This window comes from Garra rufa, chromosome 21 (assembly GCF_049309525.1).
Source record: "Garra rufa chromosome 21, GarRuf1.0, whole genome shotgun sequence".
NCBI lineage: Eukaryota > Metazoa > Chordata > Actinopteri > Cypriniformes > Cyprinidae > Garra > Garra rufa.
Genome location: NC_133381.1, coordinates 15,222,865 through 15,246,327, shown reverse-complemented (window position 1 = coordinate 15,246,327; position 23,463 = coordinate 15,222,865). Strand labels below are relative to the sequence as shown.

The following is a 23,463-nucleotide window of genomic DNA, read 5'->3' as shown; positions in this document are numbered from 1 at the left end:
ATTCATTCATAAGAAAAATATGAGGGAAAATATCCAGCTGACTGTGACGGGACTTGCTGTTGACCTGAGTTGACTGAATTTGAGTTATATGGAAATTCTCCCCACAGCCTTTGGGTGAATCACAGTAAATGGCAGCGCTGCAGATTTTGAAGTCATTCATCAGGTGCAGAAGTTGGGTGGATTTTCAGGGTTCAATAACAGAGTGATTGACATGCTTTAATAAAGAAGAATCAGCGCACTGATAATGCTACACCCACTGTCAGCACATCTGCATAAGCTTTTGATGCAGCAAAAACGCTTATGAATGAATAGGTTCAGCTCGACTGAATGTCTACAAATATTCAGGGAGGACTCGGTGGAATTTCATGCGTAAATGCACTTTTTAGAGCTAAAATCGAATGGGATTAAAAATACAGTACAGTGACATCTCATTTCACAAATCTGTCATCACACTTGATGGTTACTAGTGATACTGTCACATCATAATAAGGAAACTTTCCAAATGTCATTCAGAGTAGCTTGGCTAAGTGCATCTGCATGTTTACTTTTCTGGAAATAAAAAAAATGCTGCATTAAAGTAATATGCACATCACGGATCATTTAAACAGGCACATAACTGGAGCTCCCTACCATTTTTTTGTCCATTGAATCCCTTTGATCCAACCCAGACATGTGCAGTCCTCTTGGAGGGGCACTTTTATTGTGGCGTTTAGCTTCAACCCTCTCCAGCACACCTGTCTGGAAAGTTCTAGTAACCTTGAAGACCTAAATCACTGGGTTCAGGTGCTTAATTAGGGTTGGAGATCAATCAGACAGGAAGGCTGCTATCCAGCATCAGTGTTGGAAATCTCTGATCTAAATTATTTAAATTCTTTACTTGAAGTACATCCTGTTGTTGTAACTTTTCAATACACTTAATTTTTCTAGTCTGCACTTATGTCATGATTTTGTCAGTTACCCGGATGCACGGCCATATTGGTGATACTCGATGTAAACATGATGTAAACAACAGCATGGATTGCACTGATAATGTACTATTGTATATGTTGTTCTGCTAATTTATGCTGTCTAAGCCATAGAAAAAACCGTGTGGAAGGCACTAAATCAGGTCTCAGTAAGCAGGAAAGGGCGCAATATTTTTGACAAACTAAAGTTAGCAGGTGGTTAAGATACGTACAAGCAGTATTAATTAAGATATTAGCCTAATATTTCACCTACCTGACCAGAAATGATAAGAACAAACACAAATGTTGTCATGATTCTTGCCCTGGTTGGCCAACCACAAACACCTGCTGTTCCTCAGACAGTTCTTTGCACTCTTCTTCTTGATTTGTTATAACTTTTGGCAGTCTATACTACTCCAAACGTTTTTCCCGGTCAGACCAATTAGTACAGCCCCAAAAATGACAATAACTAACCATTTTAGCAGGAATAATCAGCAAAATATGCAAGTTGTGTCTAGTTCGGTGGCATTGTTTACATTCAGTCCTGCCAATGTGACAGATTGCTGACATGTAGTAAAAACACTGTATTTACTTAATTTACATATATTAATAGGGGTAGGTTTTCGGTCTGGCTCTTACGAGAGCACCTGAAGTTTTGTGTGATGTGACCCATTAAAAAAAAACTATAAAAGATGTGATCCATTAAATATTATTGCACTTAATTTAGTAAATTAAAAAAATAAAATAATAGAATAATAAATAGAGTGAGAATACCATTATATTTCAAAATAGTAAACTTATAATAATATTTTTTTCTTTTTTTTTATATGATTTTTTAACATTGTCAAAGATAAAATCAGCAAGCTTTTATTTTGGCAGGTTGCCAGCAAATGCGAAGCGCCTCAAGTGAATGTTTTGCATTTAACTCTGAAACCGGCAAAAACCGGTTTCTACAACTGAATAAAACTTTTTTAAAAAAGGTTATTGCGACTTGTTATCTCACAATTCTGACCTTTTTCTCAGAATTATGAGATATAAACTCACAATTGTGAGGTATAAAGTAAGATTTGCGGGATATAAACTCACAATTCTTAAAAATAAAGTTGCAATTGTGAGTTATAAAGTCAGAAATCCAAGATATAAACTTGCATGTGATATAAACTCACAATTCTGAGAAATTAAGTCAGAATTGTGTGATATGAACTCGCAATTCTGAGAAATTAAGTCAGAATTGTGTGATATGAACTCGCAATTCTGAGAAATTAAGTCAGAATTGTGAGATATAAACTCGCAATTTCAAGTTAAGTCAGAATTGTGAGACATAAACTCGCAATTGCGAGTTATAAAGTCAGAAATCCGAGATATAAACTCGCAATTCTGAGAAATTAAGTCAGAATTGTGTGATATAAACTCGCAATTTCGAGTTAAGTCAGAATTGTGAGATATAAACTCAATTGCGAGTTATAAAGTCAGAAATCCGAGATATAAACTCGCAATTCTGAGAAATGAAGTCAGAATTGTGTGATATAAACTCGCAATTTCGAGTTAAGTCAGAATTGTGAGATAGCAGACTTTTTTTCTCCTCAGAACTGGACTTTACACCTTGCAATTGCAAGTTTATATCTCAAAAAAGTCATAATTGCCAGATACAAAGTCAGAATTGCGAGATATGAACTTGCAATTGCGAGTTATAAAGTCAGAAATCTGAGATATAAACTCGCAATTCTGAGAAATTAAGTCAGAATTCTGAGATATAAATTCGCAATTGCGAGTTATTAAGTCAGAACTTTGAGATAGCAGACTTTTTTTCTCCTCAGAACTGGACTTTACACCTTGCAATTGCAAGTTTATATCTCAAAAAAGCCATATTGCCAGATACAAAGTCAGAATTGCGAGTTTATAATTTTTATATCCCGAAATTGTGACTTTATATTTAGCAATTCTGACTTTATAACTCGCAATTGTGCCTTTATATCTCACAGTTCTGTGAAAAAAGTCAGAATTGAAAGTTTATATGATGAAAAAGTCAGAATTGTGAGATATAAACTCAATTGCAAGTTATAAAGTCAGAAATCCGAGATATAAACTCGCAATTCTGAGAAATTAAGTCAGAATTGTGTGATATAAACTCAATTGCGAGTTATAAAGTCAGAAATCCGAGATATAAACTCGCAATTCTGAGAAATTAAGTCAGAATTGTGAGATATAAACTCAATTGCAAGTTATAAAGTCAGAAATCCGAGATATAAACTCGCAATTCTGAGAAATTAAGTCAGAATTGTGAGATATAAACTCAATTGCGAGTTATAAAGTCAGAAATCCGAGATATAAACTCGCAATTCTGAGAAATTAAGTCAGAATTGTGTGATATAAACTCGCAATTTCGAGTTAAGTCAGAATTGTGAGATATAAACTCGCAATTGTGAGTTATAAAGTCAGAAATCCGAGATGTAAACTCGAAATTCTGAGAAAAAAGTCAGAATTGTGAGATAAAAAGTACCCTTTTTTATTTCTTATTCTGTGGTGGAATCTTTCATTTTGAATGGAAACTTTACAGTGTTAATACTACAGTTGCCTTCCGGTCCCATCTGTGTCCAGCTATTTGTAGCTGTACAAAACAGCTTGTTTTGCTCCTTGATATATTGCAAATTGGTGTGTCTTATTTTAATGTGTTATCTTAATTATGAGCACACTGCTTATAGTGCAAACAGATTTACGTTTACCGCACGTTGTTATTCTTCTCCTTATTTCCATGAACCCGGAAGTCTCACCCATAGGTTTACTTATGAATAAGGTGGATATAAACTATACGTATGTTTTGTTTTGAAAAGGCGATTTTTTATTATTTCTATATAATAATAATAATAAAAAATTTAAAATATTTTTTAAAAACTATCGATGAGTTAGCACATTACCAGATGTTTATACCTTTCATTTTCACCTTATTCTGAAGACATTATTTTCACAGGTCTTTTGCTTATTTATACAGACAAAACCGGTACAGAACGGCCTGCGGCGATGATCTTGCAAGTTCAGTCTCAGGTCATATTGTTCTATGATTTTCCAGAAATCTGGCTTCCTCCTCAGGGTTCATACCTGTGTTGATGGCTCACCTTTTGAACACTCTCTTCTCACACCCACATACGAACACAGACAATGATACTGACCTGATATTGAACCTGAGCTACTTCTCTGTACAGGTGTGTGACAGTTGTACTTTCTCAATGTGAGCTGAAAGCAGGAAAGTGACATCACTCCAGGCTCATAGGCTCCCATTACATAAATAAATGTTTATACTTTCTACGTTGATCTGGGGGAATACAGTCTTCTGGAAACAACAGTCAGTTTTCGAATTCTTATAATCCCACAGCTGTGCTTGTCGACTGAATAAAAAAGGAGTCAAGCAAACTGCTTTTTCTAATGATTAAACACGAACTGAACAGAATTTTCACCATGAAACCGCATTTACAACACATTCTGCAATAATCACTTCTTTACTGCTTCATTTAAAATGTGCAGATGAATTGCAATGTTACAGACATAATAACAGACAAATTAATTTGTTTGTTATTATAAGTTGAACACAGGGTATAGATGATGCACTGAAGAGACCACACCTTCTGTACCTGCTGTTTATCTCCTTGTGCAGGGTGACATAACGCCCGCCAGGCCTTGGAGGAAGACTTACAGAATGAAAACAGTTATTATAGTTAATGCCTGCTCTCTCTCAACCTGTTCCGTCAGCTACATGCAGCGCCACAGGCTGCGATTACAGCAAGGAAAGAGAGACGGAAACAAAAAAAAAACAGGTTTGTGGTTGAAAGTTTTGTGCCGGCTTCTTTGAAACTCCCAGCTCCTGAATCCTGTGGTTTACCTGAGCACCGCTCACCTGCGTCAACGCTGACATCATCACTATGAGGACTGGAACAGGTCATAGGTGACTTCAGTTCAGGGAAGCTGGCCTTCAACACACTGCCATCTACTGGGGACAGACGAACATGTGCGCTTATGCGCATTATTATACAGGAGGCATTTATTTAAAAGCTTTTCCCTTAACTCTTTAAATACAAACAAATGCGTGTTTAGCAATGTACAGAAATATACATAAATACATATGCGTGTGTTTAACACCTCACTTCTCCCTTTGGAGAAAAATAATGGCCAATTGTGTTAAAAAAAAAAGGTCTTAAAACAATAGTTCACCCCAAATTTACACTCTGCTATTATTCACCCTGACATCGATCTAAACCATGCTGATTTTTTTTTTTTTATCAGTGAACCACCAAAAACAAAACAAAAAAAAAAAGCACTCATTTATTGAATTTCACATAGTGTTCAAATGACTTGGATAGTTTTTTTTACTTTTAAAGGTCTGGTGCCCATCCACTACCATTATATGGCTGGCAGACTGCACCGGTTTGAGTTAAAAATCTTTGTTTGTGTTCTGCTGAAGAAACAAAGTCACCTACATCTTGGATGCCTTGGGGGTAAGCAGATAAACATCAAATTTTCATTTTTGGGTGAACTATCCCTTTAACTTCAAAATTAATCTTTAAAAATTAAATCTCAAAAAAAAAAGCATGAGTATGACAGGAGAATATTGTGAGTAAAGGTTTAAAGTAGTAAATAAATGACAATTATATTTTCTGAGTGAACTATTCTTTAAAACAACCTAAAACTAAGAATCAGTAGCACTAAAATTTGCAGCCATTATTGATTGAATGCTAATATATACACGCTGGTGAATGTAATGTCATAGCTCACTAAAAACACACATTAAAGGGATAGTTCACACAAAAATGAAATCCAAAAATAGTCCATGTGATTTCCATCAGTGGTTCAATTGTAATTTTATGAAGCTACAAGAATACTTTTTGTTTCGCAAAAAAACTAACATAACTTTATTCAACTATTAGAACTACTTTGTCAATGTTCTTGGTACCTTACTTACTGGACCTTGAGCGAGGACCCTTGCTGTCTATGCAGGCTCAGAATGCTCTCAGACTTCATCAAAATATCTTAATTTGTGTTCCAAGATCAAATAAAATCTTACAGGTTTGGAACAACATGAGAGTGAGTAATTAATGACAGAATTTTCATTTTTGGGTGAACTGTGCCTTTAAAAACAACAGATATGAACAAAACATTTGTTCATTAATGCAATAAACACATGAAATGAGTTGTTAGACATTATGAGAAAATAGTTTATAAATGAGAATCTGGTCCCTTTTCCATTCTTTTTAAATAGTACTGACAGTCAAATCTGTTGAATTGATCCTTTCAGCAGACAGATTTCTTCTGGAAGGCACCTTTAGTCTTTCAGTGAGTTTTCAGTGTGCATGGCACAACATTCTGATCATGGTCAAGGAATGAATGTAAACAGGCGGAATAAAATGTTTCCAAGGTCTTTGTCTTAGTCACTATCAGAGCCATTGTGGTCGATTAAATGCTTTTCCTCCAAAAGGTGAACCTATAAAACACACAACAACAATATGTTATAAAGTAAAAGTCTCATTTGGATTCTAAAACAGCATATTAACAAAAAAAATAAAAAAAATGGTACCAGTGAAAACCACTACCAGTCAAAAGTTTAATGATTTTTTTTTTCTCTTCTGCTCAACAAGCCTGCATTTATTTGATGAAAAATACAGCAAAAGCAGTAATATTGTGAAATATTTTTACTATTTAAAATAGCTGCTTTCTATTTGAATATATTTTAAAATGTAATTTATTCCTGTGATCAAAGGTAAATTTTCAGCATCGTTACTCCAGTCTTCAGTGTCACATGATTCTTCAGAAATCATTCTAATATGCTGCTTTGCTGTTCAAGAAACATTTTATATTATTACTATCAATATTTAAAACAGTTGAGTTAATTTTTCACGATTCCTTGATGAATAGAAAGATCCAAAGATCAGCATTCATCTGAAATAAAAAAAGCTTTTGTAACATTATACACTATACTATCGGGAAAGAAATTACAGAAATTAATACTTTTATTTTGGAAGGATGCTTAATATTGATCAAGTGATGATAAATACATTTATAAATGTTACATATTTCTATTTCAAATCTGAAATATTTATCAAAGAAACCTAAAAAAAAAAAAATCTATTCAGCTTTTTTTAACATAATAATAATAAATGTTTTTTGAGCAGCAAATTAGAATATTAGAATGATTTCTAAAGGATTGGACTGGAGTAATGATGCTTTGAATAAATTGCATTTTAAAATATATTAAAATAGAAAACAGCTATTTTAACAGTAATAAAAATATTTCAAAATTGTACTGTTTTTGCTGTACTTTTGGATCAAATATAATTTTGCTGTACTTTGGACTTCTTTAAAAAAACATTAAAAATCTCACTGTTCAGAAACTTTTGACAGGTAGTGTACATCTAAATATTTACAATTGAAACATTTATTTCAGCTGAAATTATTTTATTTAGAATTAATTTATTTTAAATGTATTCTAATTACAATAAATAATGACGCATTTAATAATTATTTATGATGCATTCCTGTATCTCAAATGCCAAAGTCACAGAATGGCTGTAGAATGCCATGATCAACCAACCAGAATCAAGTATTCCAGAAAGTTATGTAGTTAGACATTTTAATAATCATATGAAATGCTCATGTTTACCTGCGGCTCTAAGATTCGCTGGTAGGTGGGGCTGGACAGTTCTTCAAGTGTTTCAGCAATAGGTTTATTGAGTGTCTCTGGCAAAAGGAGCCCCAGGCAACCCGCGGAAATCCCACTCAAGCAGAACACCATAAATGGCATGGAGGTGTGCAGTGATTTCTGGACAATTACCAATAAATCAGTACATAATCAATCAAAGCTGACAAATATATATGAAAATATATTTACCATATTAAAGGATCATTTCACTTTCAGAACAAAAATTTACAGATAAGGTACTCACCCCCTTGTCATCCAAGATGTTCATGTCTTTCTTTCTTTAGTCGCAAAGAAATTGTTTTTTTGAGGAAAACATTTCAGGATTTCTCTCCATATAAAAGATATGTATGGTGCCCCCAAGTTTGAACTTCCAAAATGCAGTTTAAATGCAGCTTCAAAAGGGCTCTAAATGATCCCAGCCAAGGAAGAAGGGTCTTATCTAGCAAAACGATTACATACGATACATTTTGGAAGTTCAAACTTGGGGGCACTATACATATCCATTATATGGAGAGAAATCCTAAAATGTTTTCCTCAAAAAACATAATTTCTTTACGACTGAAGAAAGAAAGACATGGACTAATCCTTCAATTTTGCATTATTGACAACTATGAATGCATGTATTAATACATTAATAACTACTTACCATACTTGGCACAAACGGTGCCAGAATTCCCCCAATTCTACAGGACATGGAACACACACCCAGCCCTGCATTCCTAACACACACAAACACATTTACATTAAAATGAATGCAGCACATACAGTGGGGGACTTTGGGATTGTACATTGATTAAATAAGGGTTTTCACACTAGAGGGCACTGTTTGCTCAACAACAAAATCTTATTCTGTGAGGACATATAATTTAAGACATTTTAAGAATCATTTTTATTTAAAATGACAAATGTAAAAGAGCTAAACCACAAAAAACATCACACATGCAATGAAAGCGCTGACTGTACCTGATCACAGTTGGGTAGAGCTCTGACGTATACACGTACACAATATTAAATGCAGCACTGACCATCAGTTTTCCCACTAGAGCCAGTGACGTGGCACTAAATAAGGACCCTGAGGAAAGCAAACAACAGGCTTTAGAAAACCAAATGATAAATGCAGGATGTATGCTTACAGAGTATAAGCACTACTGGTCAAAAAATTGAAAATATTATTTTTCATTTCATTTCATTTTATTTAGCAATGAGACAGTAAATTATTCAAAAGTGACAGTAAAAACATTTACATATATTGTTACACAAGATTTTTACTTAAAACACAATAATAATAATAATAATAATAATAATAATAATTTGACTAGATTTATATAATATTTAATAATAATAAATAATAATTGAGCATGAAATCAGCATATTAAAATGATTTCTGAAGGATCATGTGACATTAACAACTGAAGTACCAGCTGCTGAAAAATTCAGCTTTGCAATTACAGGAATAAATTACATTTTACAATTAAAAAAAAAAAAAAAAAAAAAAGTCATTTTAAATTGTAATAATATTTTTACAATATTACGGTTTTCAATTGTAAATGAATAAACACTTAATAAAATCATTCACACTATGAATTTAGAAAATAAGAAACTAGAAATGTATATTTAATATTTATTTGTTTTATATTTAATATTTTACTCCATAAGGACGCATTATATTGATCAATAAAGACATTGAGATTGAGCTTTCTATTTATGAAAAAAATCCTGAAAAAAAAAAAAGAGGCAAAATCAGCATATTCAAATCATTTCTGACAATTTTTAATAATTTGTGACACTGCAGGCTGGAGTAATGGCTGCTGAAAATTCAGCTTCACTATCACAGAAATATGTTTTTTTAATATATATATATATATATATATATATATATTAAAACAAAAAACAGTTATTTTAAATGGTCTTAATGTTTTAAAATATTACTGATTTTAATGTATTTTTAAATGTAAAAAAAATGCAGCATAAGACACTTCTTTCAAAAACATTTAAAACATTTGTAACCCTGGACCACAAAACCAGTCTTGGGTAGCATGGGTATATTTGTAGCAATAGCCAAAAACACATTGTATGGGTCAAAATTATACATTTTTCTTTTATGCCAAAAAATCATTAGAATATTAAGTAAAGATCATGTCCCATGAAAATATTTTGTGAACTTCCTACCAAAAAATTGACCCTTATGACTGGTTTTGTGGTCCAGGGTCACATTTAAATTATTGGTAACACTTTACAATAAGGTTCATTAGTTAAACATTAGTTAATGTATTAACTAACACGAACTAACCATGAGCAATACATTTGTTACTGTATTTACTAATCTTTATTAACGGAAATACAGTTAACAAGATTTTAATAATGCATTAGTAAATGTTGAAATTAACATTAACAAAGATTAATAAATGCTGTATAAGTGCAGTTCATTATTAGTTCATGTTAACTAATGTGGTTAACTAATGTCAACTAAAGAACCTTATTGTAAAGTCTTACCAAATTATTTTACTTTTGAACAATAATTACATAAATAACAAGAAGTCAAACCAAGTGGCAACAAAATCTAATTTGTTTGGAAAGATGATTACCTGATACAGGTACAAACATTGTGAGCAAACAGGATACGCCTGCAAATGCAAGAAAATTGGCCATTGTCTTCCTCCTGCCTGCCCTAAAAGAAAACAAACACACTCAGCTAATAATGTGAGTATAATACTGCAGCTGAAGGTGTATTTGTGTGAGTGTATTTACCATGGTTTGTTAATAAAGTACATGCAAAGCGGGTACGCAGGGAGTTCCACCAGGCCATACATGGCAACGCTAAGGTAACGATTGCCTTTATCTTCACTGGCACTGAGGGTCAACCCGTAATACACAAGGCTACACGCATACCTGCAATACACAGAGAGAGAGAGAGAGAGAGAGAGAGAGAGAGAGAGAGAGAGAGAGAGAGAGAGAGAGAGAGAGAGAGAGAGAGAGAGAGAGAGAGAGAGAGAGAGAGAGAGAGAGAGAGAGAGAGAGAGAGAGAGAGAGAGAGAGAGAGAGAGAGAGAGAGAGAGAGAGAGAGAGTACATTAAACTGCACAAATATTTGCCATAATGCTGTAAGAGTGCATATTATAATACTCCTATGAAATACTCACCAAACATACATGAGCACCACAGTCCTCCAGCGCAGTATAGGATGTGTGACCAGCTGGAAAACCCCAGGGCTGGCTGTATCCGGAGCACTGGTGCTGACGGTCCGCCGGAGCTTTACTGGAATTCTGCCTTTCCCGTTCCTCACAGCAAAATACTGCAGGATGTCCTCTGCCTTCTCTGTGTGACCCCGAGAATAAAGCCAGCGTGGAGATTCTGGCAAAGACCTGCCACAGTCATGGAAATAAGGCAGACATATTGTCATTTCTCATGTTTCCACTATAATTTTAACCTTTTGTCAGGGGAATAATTTCATTAGGATAAAGACTTAATATTTTTCCTTGAGGCTGAGTTAGTTTTTTGCTCTTTTGCCTTATTTATTTACATGAAATACAAGAAAAAAAAACTTTTTTTGGACCCTGGACCACAAAACCAGTCATAAGGGTCAATTTTATGAAATTGAGATTTATACGCCATCTGAAAGTTGAATAAATTATATTTTTATATAATAAATTATATACATTTTCATTGATGTATGGTTTGTTAGGATAGAACAATATCTGGCCGAGATACAACTATGTGAAAATCTGCAATCTATCAGATCATCGATCAGCATGTTTGTATTTGCGCTTAGGGGAGCTTCAAAGGCTTCTACGTTTTTTTTGCAAAGTTGAGTAATGCATCACAGACATATCTCACGAATCCTTTCATAGACAAAGTGTAGAGAGAGTGTAAACAAGAGATTGATTGTGCAATATAGAGATTATAATAGAGCTTTGTGAGATTGTGAACTAAAATGAGTGACAGCTTTTAATAATTTTAAGGTCGTTTGTAAATGAGATTGATTTAATACAACAGTTAAACAAGAAGTTATTATTAAGTGACTTACATTGTCTGACTATAACACTATTGCCTGATTTTGCTTTATTTCGTCGTCAAAACTAGTCACAAAACGGAGCCACTACGCACCTTTCCCTTAAAAGGGTCATCCGATGCCCATTTTCCACAAGTTAATATGATGCTTTAGGGTCCAAATGAAAAGTTTGCAATATACTTTGATTAAAAATTCTCTATGGTAGTGTAAAAAAACACTCATTTTACCTGGTAAAAAACCCTCTGTTCTTAGCAAGCGATAACAGTACCTGGCCCTTTAAATTATATGAACCTCTGCTCACCCCGCCCCTCAGTTCTGTGGGGCGTGTCATTACATAGCACACGGGGTGTTGCTTAGACAACAGTTGGGGGTATACAAGATGACACCCGCAAAGAAGTTCGGCAATTACGGCTTATACTGGACGTGTCTGAATGGTTAGTAAACTTAATGTCACTTTGATTTATCTTTATATGTACTGGCAGGCTAGAGTACTGAGAGAGATACGAACGTGATGTGTTTACTGTGGTAAAGAGACGAACGCGGTGTGTTTACTGTGGAGACGAACGCAATGTGTTTACTGTGGTAAAGAGACGAACGCGGTGTGTTTACTGAGGCATAGCTGATTGAACAAGAGCAAAAAAAGTGATCGGTTAAAATAACTTACCCCGTCCTTATATTGAAATGCATAAATGTGAGTGTTATAGTCTTTACTCATGTGCAGTTGCGGGCTGTAAACACTTTTGCAGGTATTGCGTTAAGGTTACATCTTAATCATTAACAGACACCGTTTTAAACCATCTAGCGTTACAAAGCTAAGCTTTATACTGACCCTCGTTTTTAAAGCAGTATGGTGAGAAATGATTCACGTAAACATGAACCCATTTAGATAGATCAGGGGTCACATTCCCTCAGTGCTGTCAGTTTACTTCTCACTGGGGGCGGGTCTATGCTAAAACACTACTGTCTATCAACTATCGCAGGAGCGGCCTCTGACGGTGTTACGCCACAACGACAGGCATCTGAGAACGGCTCGATAGGAGAAGAGGCAAATTATTTTACTAAATTAAAAGAAAACTACTGGGTGGATCTTTGTCATTCTAGGGTGGTTGTGTACACACACTCCCAACACACATTTCAGTTCAAACAGCTTGTAAAAGTGCATGTGGCACCGGATGACCCCTTTAAACACAGAGGTGTTTCCGAATGAAAGTGCGTTTTTAAACGAATCTAGTGAAATGATTCAATTTCCCATTCATAATAACAGTCACTTGCTTTATTCCTGAATGAACCAGCTGTTCGAACTAATCAAATGAATGATATGATTCAGTAACTAAATCAGTGTATTGCCGCCACCTGCTGGCAGATCTTTTCAGTTATTTAAACCATTTATTATGAATATTGTCACACCCCCGGACTTTCATGTTGGTTTCTCCCATTCTCCCCCGCAGTTCAGTGTGTGTTTGGTTCCTCCTTCATTGTCTCCACCTGAATGTGTAATCAGTCTGTGTATATAAGGTGTGTGCTTTCCCCTGTATTCTTGTCGGTCTTTGATGTTATCCTGATGTTTCCACTCCATGTTCCTGTGCCTGCCTGTTCCTATTGGATTTATTAAATGTTCGTTTTTTACTACGTCGTTGTTCGTCTGTTCCTGCCTGAGTTGTGACAAATATGTATTCAAAATGTTATATTTAAAACATTAATCTCAACATGGATTTATGAATTTGATTGCACTCATGCCACCTCTGAGCTCTGACCTAATTAAACATATGAAAAGGTAAAAACAAAGGTAAGAAATAAATTCCCCTGCAAATCACTTTAAGGAGTCAAAAAAAAACTTGTAATGGGAAGGCTCATTTTTTTTATCAGATTTTTTGATTATGTTTAGAATGTGCTCCTGAAATTTTGACTGTGCTCCTAACAAGAAAAGTAAGTGTAGAGCCCAGGATTGACCACTTTTTTGTGAAGAATGTTAAGGCCTGATCCCTCCGAAAATCATAATCAATGCTCTGACACGGAGCCATCAACCTCCCAATTTATGTCAAGCCCTGGTCCAGAGACGACATTAGATAATGAGCCAATTTTAAGTTTAAATATCGCTTAAATGCGATGCAGTCGATAATTTGGGTGCACCCAAAAAGTTTGTCTAGAGCCCTGGGCTAGCGAAAGTTTTATAAAGAAATGAAAACAAGTTGCCACAACAATTTCTCACACAAATGCTCCCAAATATATTTTGAGGTCGCGCAGATTACATTTTGGGAGCATATGCAACCAAATCGGTCACAATTTCGAGCCCTGGTTGATAATTGAGCAACAAATCAGCATATTCAAATAATTTATGACAATTTTTTAGAATTTGTGGCACTGAAGACTGGAGTTATTTTGTTGTGTTAGTGAGTACAAGATGCTTCCTTCAAATCATTAAAAAAAAAAAAAAAATTAACAACCACAAACTTCTGAATGAAAATGTATATACATTTTTACTTTACTTTACTTTAGGTGCACTTACTTTAACAAAAAATCTTCTAAACTTTATGCTTTTGTTCAAGATATACCTTCACCAATGCTTAAAGTGTCAGCAAAACTGACACACCAACTGACACTTAAAAGCAACACCAAGTGCAGTTTTATATATACACTTTCACTGTAAACAAATCAGTTGGGCCAGCATCTTCCTGGAGGATTCAAGAAGTCAGAGTGCTTCAACAGGAGGTATCTATCTGACTATGTCGGTCACTTACACACAGAGCAGGAAAAGTAAAAGTCCAGGACAGTTGGCTGCAGTTGCTAGGTTCCGCCACGACTGGACATAATAACCCAATGCGGCAAACAGAGCGATGCCTACTGCAAAGGTCATATTAGTCAAGGTCCCTGGAACACAGACAATCACATTAGCTTTACAGTGTAAAAGTAAACAACAAAACTGATTTAAATATTAATTAACGTATACCTGTCATAGCCCAATAGGACTTTCCCACATATTCCTGAGTGAGAACAAAGCAGACCAACGCCATTCCTCCATTCATAATCCCCACCAGCAGCCGAGACACAGCAAATATCTCATAACTAGGTGCTAATGCTGTTCCATACCCAAACAAGACCTCAAAAAACAGACCTGAGAGAGAACAGTTTTAATAGAGGTCACCAGAACAACAACAAGAAAGTTATTATAGCTTATTAAAGGTCTTATGTTTGTTTCTTTCTTTTAGTTTTCAGTCGGTTGCGTATGAGAATCAACACATGACAACACATCTTTGCAGTGTAAAGCAGTTATAGATGCTTAAATAGATTCAAAAAACTTTTTTGAAACTTTTGAATTTAAAAATGTTTAAAAACTTATCTACAAGAAAACAAGAATATTGCCGAATTAGGGTATAGCCTAGGTTTAGAAAATCCCTAAGCAGAATGTTTAAGGCCTTGCAAGCAATGTAATAATGTAAAACTGTAGATTATAGATTATTACAAAGAACAGAAACCAGTTCAGCTCTATCCTACCAGTTAGGAAAACTGGCTTCCTGCCGATCTTATCAGAGAGTGGTCCAAACAGGACATTTCCGATCAGCACACCCGCAAAGAACAGGGACCCAGCCAAGTTCACTTTGTAGGCTTCATGTTTAATCAGGTACCACTGCAAGGAAAGACCAAAAAGAATATCCGAAAGTTCAAATATGGATGCATATACCTGCTGTCCTGACCAAGCTTAAGGATTTAACTGTTATAGTACAGGTGTGATTTGTATAAAGTGTTTTTACGATGCATCACCATTCATCCATATTGGCAGCACTGAACGTAAACAGTGCCACTGAACAGAAAAAAAACTCAAATATTTTTCTGATCACTGCTGCTGAAAATGGTCAGTTATTGCCATGTTTAGGGCTGTCCAATCGGTCGGACTAGAAAAACCTTTTGGAGTACTGTACAACAAATTAAGGAGAAGAGTACAAAAAACTGTCTAAGGAACGAAAGGCGTTTGTGGTTGGTCAAACTGAACCAGGATGTGTTTGTTCTTATCATTTCCGGTCAGGTGAAATATTAGGCAAATATCTTAATACTGCTTGTACATATCTTTATCAACTAATTAACTTTAGTTTGTCAAAATATTGCACCCTTACTAAGTCCTTCTCTACATGATTTTGCAGCTTCCACACGTTTTTTCAGTGGTTTAGACAGCATAAATAAGCAGAACAATCTATTCAGTAGTACATTAACTGTGCAATCCATACTGTCGTTTACATCTGAGCGTCTCTAATATGGCCACGCATCCGGGTAACTGACCAAACCGTGACGTAAGTGCAAAAGGATGAGCAAAGTTTAAGGTAAATTAGTGTGATAATGTGATAAATTGATGACAGCCTCTTACCTCAGTCACGATTGAGTTGACGTCCTCTGTGAATTTTACTCTCTGTGTTATACCATCATTCGAACTTCCAGTAACAGGTTCTATTTGATATTCTGGCACAGCCCCCACTAAAATTATGAGCATGGACTGACATGCCATGTAAATCTGTAAAAACAAGACAAATATTTCAGGTTACTCAGCGTTTAATGATTTAAAGCCAGTTTTCTAGCGGTAAATGAGCAATATCCAATCTGATCTCAAATCAGTCGAAATAAAAACTCTGATATGGTAGATACGATCACTAGAAATTTTAGAATCATTTTTTCGTTCATTCATTGTTAATTAAAATTATGACATTACAATATGGCCATAACTCATTTAGGTTATTTCAAATGTATTAAACTTAACAAAAACTAAAATATAAATGTGCACCTTTGAAAGAAACCTTATTATATCCTATCATTGTGACAGAAGAAGATGATTATACATTACCAATCAAAAGTTTTTGAACAGTAAGATTTTTAATGCTCACCAAGTCTGCATTTGTTTGAGCCAAAGCACAGCAAAAACAGTAAAATGTTGAAATATTTTAACTTTTTACAATTATTTTAATTGAAATATATTTTAATGTATATCATAATGTTTTTATGTAATTTATTCCAGTGTTCTTAAAGCTGATTTTGTAACATCATGACTCCAGTCACATAATTTTTTTAAGTTTCTTGGATGAATAGAAAGTTCAGAAGAACAGCATTTATCTGAAATGGAAATCTTTTGTAACATTATAAATGTCTTTATTACCACTCTTGATGAATATAAAGCTTCCCTGCTAAACAAAAGTATTAATTTTTATAATTTCTTCACAAAAGCTTTTTATTTCAGATAAATGCTGATCTTTGGATCTTCCTATTCATCAAAGAATCCTAAAAAAATGTACTCAACTGTTTTAAATATTGATAATAATAATAAAAAAAAAAATTATTGAACAGCAAATCAGCATATTAGAATGATTTCTGAAGGATCATGTGACACTAAAGACTGGAGATGTGCAGAAAATTTAGCTTTGATCACAGGAATAAACTGCATTTTAAAATCTATTCTAATAGAAAGCAGTTATTTTAAATAGTAAAACTATTTTAAAATTTCACTGTGAGCAGAAAAGACATGAAAAATCTTACTGTTCAAAAACTTTTGACTGGTAGTGTATAGCATAACATTTAAGCTGCATCACACAAATCGGAAAGCAATTATTTGGGATTTTTAGATATTTTTCCTTACATTAGGTAGGTTCTAATTAATTTGTATGACTATTTCACTTTTTTTAATTAGACAGCATTGACTCATATTGAGTAATACGCAAGAAAGAATACAGATTTTCATATAAAAGTCTGAAAGGTAATGAAAGATTACCAGGATATACACCTCTGCAAATTAATCCAAAATATTACTTGATATACAAACATTTTCAGCGTTCAGAGCCAACAAAGTAATATCATTCCTGGATGAGACTTCATCAGATTCCAGAGTCCTAAACTGGAAACCCAAAACTACTGAGATAATAAGTAAACAAATGTTAAAGTAAATGATTCACTGAAGCTAGGTCAAATTCAAGCAAAATCATCCCATTGCCTCAAGATAAGATGCAAATATGACAGGGCTTCAAAGCTTTGATCAATCAAATAGACATTTTGCGTAATCACTGATTTGTATGACCATAAATATAAAGGGATTTTACGTACACAAACACATGTCTGTCCAGTGTTTATGGATTTGCATCTATCATCAGTTACCTGTAGGAGAACCAGGATGGTGATCATCCGCTTCTGGTGTCTACCGAACTCTCCAACCACCTGGTAAGCCTCCTCTAAATCCATTCCAGGGTCAGGTCATCCGACTGCATGCCACAGAGTGGATATTGACATTTTCAATAATGACTTTGATAACAGCTGAGGTTTCAGATGCTCCGATGTAATCTAGCTTCCCTTCGCAGACGTGGAATGAAACCACGTGACACAGAGCGGTTCTGATTGGACGAGACTGTGGCATCCAAGCACGTGGTACAGACCGCGGTTCTGATTGGACCTCGGGAATTAACGCTTAGTGGAACCGAAATTAAAACGAGCGCTTTTAGTAACAATATTGTTTTTAATTGTGCTAATTTAAACTAAAACTCACCGTGTGTAAAAATTTTTTTTACATTGTATTCTTTGTAATGCTCATTTAGAACTATCAATTCAGATGTAAATTATGCTCCAGACAGATGAAGTTTAAGAAAGATTAGATAAACACTCGCAGAAACAAAGTACAAATGTAACGTTACATAAATAGACCTGCTTTAGAGCAAGTAAATCAAAATATGATAAGCTAATTTAAAAATAATTGTTTAAAAACTGTACACTACCAGTCAAGTTTAATGTTTTTAAAAGAAGTCTCTTCTCACCAAGCCTCCATTTATTTGATCCAAAGTACAGTAAAAACAGTAAGATTTCGAATGTTTACCGTTTAAAGTAACTTTGTCACTTGATCCTTCAGAAATCTTTCTCATATTTTGATTTGTTACTCAAAACATTATGTTGAAAACTGAGTAATTGTTCTTTTAATGAACAGAAAGTGCAGGACATCATTTATCCAAACTGGAAATAATCTGCAACATCATAAATGTTTATCGTCACTTGATCAATTTAAAGCATACTTGATAAAAGTATTAATTTCTACAATTTCTTAAAAATATTTATACTGGCTCCAAGCTTTTGAACGGTATAGTGTAGTTAAAAAAAGCTTTTTATTTCAGATAAATGGTGGTCTCTATTCAAAGAATCCTGAAAAAAAGTATTCCACTGTTTTAAATATTGTTGATAAATGTCTTTCGAACAACAAATCAGCATATTAGAATAATTTCTGAAAGATCATGTGACACTGAAGACTGGAGTAATGATGCTGAAAATGTAGCTTTAATCACACGAAAAAATAAATAAATGTAAAATATATTCAAATAACAGTTATTTTAAATAGTAAAAAAAAAAAAAAAAAAAAACACTTCATTTGCTGCATTTTGGATCAAATACATTTAGCCTTGGTGAGCAGAAGAGACTTCTTTAAAATAATATCTAACTTTTGACCAGTAACATTTAAAATAATCAATAGGATTTGATTGCTCTACTTAGCTTCTCAGAATAAAACACCCTATTTTTTTTAAAAAAACTTTGGATAATGCATTTATCTTACTCAATATGTAAAGTTTGCATAAATAAGGTTACAACAACCCTTACGTTTTAATTCCTTTATTATATGCACCAATATTGCAAACATGGTTGTGTAATAAGCTTGTCTGTTAAATTTTAGAAAAACATCCAAGAGCACCAATGTTACAGTGAACAAACTGAATGTAATAGAATAAACTTTACAAACATCTCAAAACCGAACAGTACTTTAAAAATATTTTTATTGGTTCAAATATGGAGTGGATCCTTTTCTTTTAGCTTTTAATTAAACATACAAATGTTCAACAAAAACAAACAGCTCTAAACTCTAGTGAAACGAACAGAAAAAGGTAACAGTAAGAAATCACCCTGAAGTTAAAACATTACTAAACTGTGACTGTGAGGAAAGCTGAATACATAGACAAATCATATTTAAAAAGACATACACAGATGGTTAAAACAAATGCTCTTTAAGACATACATACAGAAAGTTAAAACCAGAATATAATTCATGTTAATTCTGACACCTGAGGGGTAGTTTAGAACGTGGCGGCGTACACATGCTCTCGTTCTCCAGCTTCAGTGATTTATTGCCGTTTTCCTTCTTGCTTTTCTTCTGATCAGACAAAAAGAAAAAAATAGTCAAAAGCTGCCTCCACAAATTAATAAATGTATTATTTATGACCAACACTATGAAGACAGTCACATCTACCATTGTTCAGCTGATTTTCGCAGACTAGTCACCCTAGACTAGTTCAATAGGAATCCATGCAATTGGGAGTTGGGCTTGAGGGCAAAAGACTTCTTCCCCAAACAGATTTTGCAATGGGTTGAGTGAGAAAGCTGCTTGGTTCTTTGTGACAAACTTCATATGGAATTTTTTGGCCCACAAAATCTGCTAATGTGCCCATGCATGACAATAAATGGGTCTAAAACGTCTCACCTTGAAAAATGGAACCCTTCCGTTTTCATAACACATCAGGTTCTCATCAGAGCATGACTGTTCTGTGATGTTTCCGTCACTAGAAACACTGACTTCATCCTCCAGAGAGTCCTAAAAACAGTGCTAAGGTTACACCAGTGCAAACAATAGCATTTACAGCAAACAGTGTTTACACTGACTACACAGTTTAAGTCAAAAGTTTACAGACACCTTGCAGAATATGCAAAATGTTAATTTCACCAAAACAAGAGGGGATCATTCAAAATGTATTTTGTTATTTAGAACTGACCTGAATAAGGCATTTCACAAAAGACAGTCCACAAGAGAAAATAAATTACATTTATAAAAATTAACCTCGTTTAAAAAGTTTACATATACTTGATTCTTAATACTGTGCTGTTATCTGAATGATCCACAGCTTTCTTGTTCATGAGTCCCTTGTTTGTCCTAAGCAGTTAAACAGCCCACTGTTCTTCAGAAAAATCCTTCAGGTTCCACAAATTGTTTTTTTAGCATTGTGTATTTGAACCCATTCCAAAAATGAATATGATTTTGGGACCAATCTTTTCGCACCAATGACAACTGAAGAACTCATATACTACTATTATAGAAAGTTCAAACACTCACTGACGCTTCAGAAGGAAACAATGCATTAAGAGCCTGGGGGGTGAAAACTTTTGAAAAGGCGTGTACATTTATCTTATTTTTTCTCTCCAATTTAGTACTGCTCTTCAGAAACTACAGAAGATACATAAGAGCACCTCAGTGTGAAAAGATGGATCTCAAAATCTTACAGTCATTGTTGGAAAGAGTTCAAATACAAGAATTTGTGGGACCTGAAGGATTTTTCTGAAGTTTAACTGTTCAGGACAAACAAGGAACTCATGAACAACCATCACTAAGCAAACTGTATGTAAACTTTTCAACTAGGTAACTTTTTATAAATTCAACTATTATTTTCTCTTGTGGACTATATGTAAACAGCTTGTGAGAATCTTATTCAGGTCAGTACTAAAACAACATGGATTTAGTATGATCCCTCTTATTTTGGTCAAATAATTAACATTTAGCAAAATCTCCAAGGTGTATGTAAACTTTTGACTTCAACTGAATCTAGAATATGCATGCATATTCAAAACCTATGTTTGTAATACCTGGTCAAGAGGTTTCTCCTCTTCTGCCTCTATGACGGTGTCACACTGGCTCAGTGCACATGGAAGCTGCTCCTGCTGAGCTCTGAATTCATCTTCTAGCTCCTCTCGACTCCTCGGCTTGTTCAGCACACGTGGATACATATACTCTTTACGCTGAGGAGTCGTTCCTGCAAAGACACAAACATCAGATCAGTGCCCAGTACACATATACAAATTACCTGCACATGAGGCGTGACTATAGTCAAAACGCCACGTTTTGAATATCTTCCCCACAGCTCCTCTCATACCTGTTGGTAAATCTTGCCGCAGCTCCGAGCTGATGAAGCTGTGTACTGTGTCCAGTGCCTGAGTGTTGATAGAGGACAGGATCTCTCTGTGCTCCTGCAAGGTGGCATCATCTTTGCCGGTCTGCAATTCTACACGACCCAGAATTCCTTCTACTTCCTGCTGCATGTGACTCAAATGGGCTTCACAGTCCTGAACAGCTTTCTCACCCTTTTCTTCTACAGACTGCATGCACACACAAGAGTAAAAGAAATTTAGCACTGGCAAAAAAGTAAGACGTTCTTTCTCCATTCAACAGGTTTAGACACAAATGGCCTGTCCCAATATGCACACTTGCAGTCTTGGCCACGTCAGGAAGCAAGCAAGACTGTCCTAAGCCTAAGCCTGGGAATGACCTTTCCAACATTACGGTTAAAACGTATATAAATTCGTATTGTTTTAAGAAAATGGTAATTGTTTCGCTAGATAAGACCCTTATTCCTCAGCTGGGATCACATAGATTGAAGCTGCATTGAAACTGCAAATTTAGAACATCAAACAGTTACCCACTGAAGTCCACTATATGGAGAAATATCCTTTAATGTTTTCCTTAAAGACCTTCTTAAAGTTCTACATACACTTGAGGTCTGTACACGCACTTGAACACTAGCCAAACACAGGAATTGGGTATTGGCACAGGCCTGAACTAACCTTTAATAGGTCTTGCATAGCTGTATCTGTCTCCCTGATGAGTTTGAGCTGTTCTTGGGCTTTATTCTCAGTTGAGGCTCTGGCTTCATGGCACCACTTGATTCCCGACTCAGCCAACGAGTCCAATGATGCCTGCAGGTGTCTGCAGTATCCAGCACACTCCTCAAGCACCCTCTCTCCCTCTTCCGTCACTCCATTCATCTCTGTGATCACTCCGTCCACAGAGGAACCCAGCCGAGCATGGGCAGACACAGTATGCTCCTCGGACACAGTGCATTTACTATAATAGAGTTGAGATTTATTAGTGTTTTGTTACAGGAAACCTAAAGGGACAGTCACCCAAAAATGAAAATTGTCATTAACGCCGTTCCAAACCTGTAAGACCTTCATCTTCAGAAAACAATTTAAGATACTTTTGATGAAATGAGAGCTTTCAGACCCAAGAGTTCTTCCATGTTTAAGGTCCAGAAAGGTACCAAGAACAACAAAATAGTCCATGTGATAATGATTCAACTATAATTTTATCAACCTACCTACGAAAACACTTGTGATCCAAACAAAAATAACTATTTAACAATCTGCAGAAAGTACATGCATACTCTCCAAAATGACGCAGAGAAGAATTGTTGAATAAAGTGTTTTGTTTTGTGCACACAAAAAATACTTTTAGCTTCATAAAATTAGTTCAACCACTAATGTCACATGTACCATTTTGTCGATGTTCTAGGTACCCTTCTGGACCTTGAACATGGAAGGATCCTTGCTGTCTAAGGAGGGTCAGACCCAGAAAGTTCTCAGATTTCATAAATTTCTTAATGTGTGTTCCAAAGATAAACTAAGGTCTTATGGGTTTGGAACGGCATGTGGGTGAGAAATTAATGACCAAATTTTAATTTCTGGGTGAAATATCACTTTAAAAGGTATACATTTGAAAGGAATATCCTCTTACCTCTGTATGGAGCTCTGTAGCGTTTCTAGTGAAACAATCTGGGCAGATGTTGCCTGCACAAGACCCTCAAAATCATTCTGAGTGTCCACTGCCAAGAGATTCATTTGGTTCTGCAAACACTGAACCAGCTCAGCCACACGCTGTGGAAAAAAATTAAAATTGGTTTTAGAACCCTCTAGTGGTTAAAAACTGACTTAGATAAGTCATGTAACCAAATATTCTCAATACAAGGTTCCTTCACAATCTCAAGTTTATATATATATATATAT

At 34.9% G+C, this 23,463-nt stretch overlaps 2 protein-coding genes across 2 annotated transcripts in view; both read right to left on the bottom strand.

Moving 5' to 3' along the window:
• Positions 1-5,766: 5,766 nt before the first annotated feature.
• slc22a15 (solute carrier family 22 member 15) lies at positions 5,767-17,955 on the bottom strand. The gene is made up of 12 exons (XM_073827154.1): positions 17,764-17,955; positions 15,995-16,138; positions 15,130-15,262; positions 14,585-14,749; positions 14,376-14,505; positions 10,769-10,990; positions 10,378-10,518; positions 10,215-10,297; positions 8,593-8,701; positions 8,276-8,348; positions 7,591-7,749; positions 5,767-6,414 (listed from the first exon to the last, which is right to left on the bottom strand). The coding sequence occupies exons 1-12, from the start codon at positions 17,845-17,847 to the stop codon at positions 6,358-6,360; spliced, it is 1,500 nt and encodes a 499-aa protein (XP_073683255.1). The 5' UTR covers positions 17,848-17,955; the 3' UTR covers positions 5,767-6,357.
• A 1,283-nt stretch (positions 17,956-19,238) lies between these two features.
• Positions 19,239-23,463, bottom strand: part of kif11 (kinesin family member 11) — an 11,524-nt gene continuing 7,299 nt past the window's right edge. Inside the window, 6 exon segments of the mRNA XM_073827179.1 lie at positions 19,239-19,789; positions 20,117-20,227; positions 21,271-21,437; positions 21,558-21,780; positions 22,246-22,525; positions 23,195-23,334. Coding sequence (XP_073683280.1) covers positions 19,688-19,789; positions 20,117-20,227; positions 21,271-21,437; positions 21,558-21,780; positions 22,246-22,525; positions 23,195-23,334 — 1,023 coding nt within the window. The 3' untranslated portion in view covers positions 19,239-19,687.

Bases quoted from the DNA above. Each gene is read 5' to 3' on its own strand.
- slc22a15 (XM_073827154.1), bottom strand. From the start codon at position 17,847: ATGGATTTAGAGGAGGCTTACCAGGTGGTTGGAGAGTTCGGTAGACAC. The intron at 14,750-15,129 runs GTAGGATAGAGC...GTTCTCTCTCAG, and splicing joins GAAGCCAGTTTTCCTAACTG to GTCTGTTTTTTGAGGTCTTG. The intron at 8,349-8,592 runs GTACAGTCAGCG...TGTGTGTGTTAG, and splicing joins CTCTACCCAACTGTGATCAG to GAATGCAGGGCTGGGTGTGT.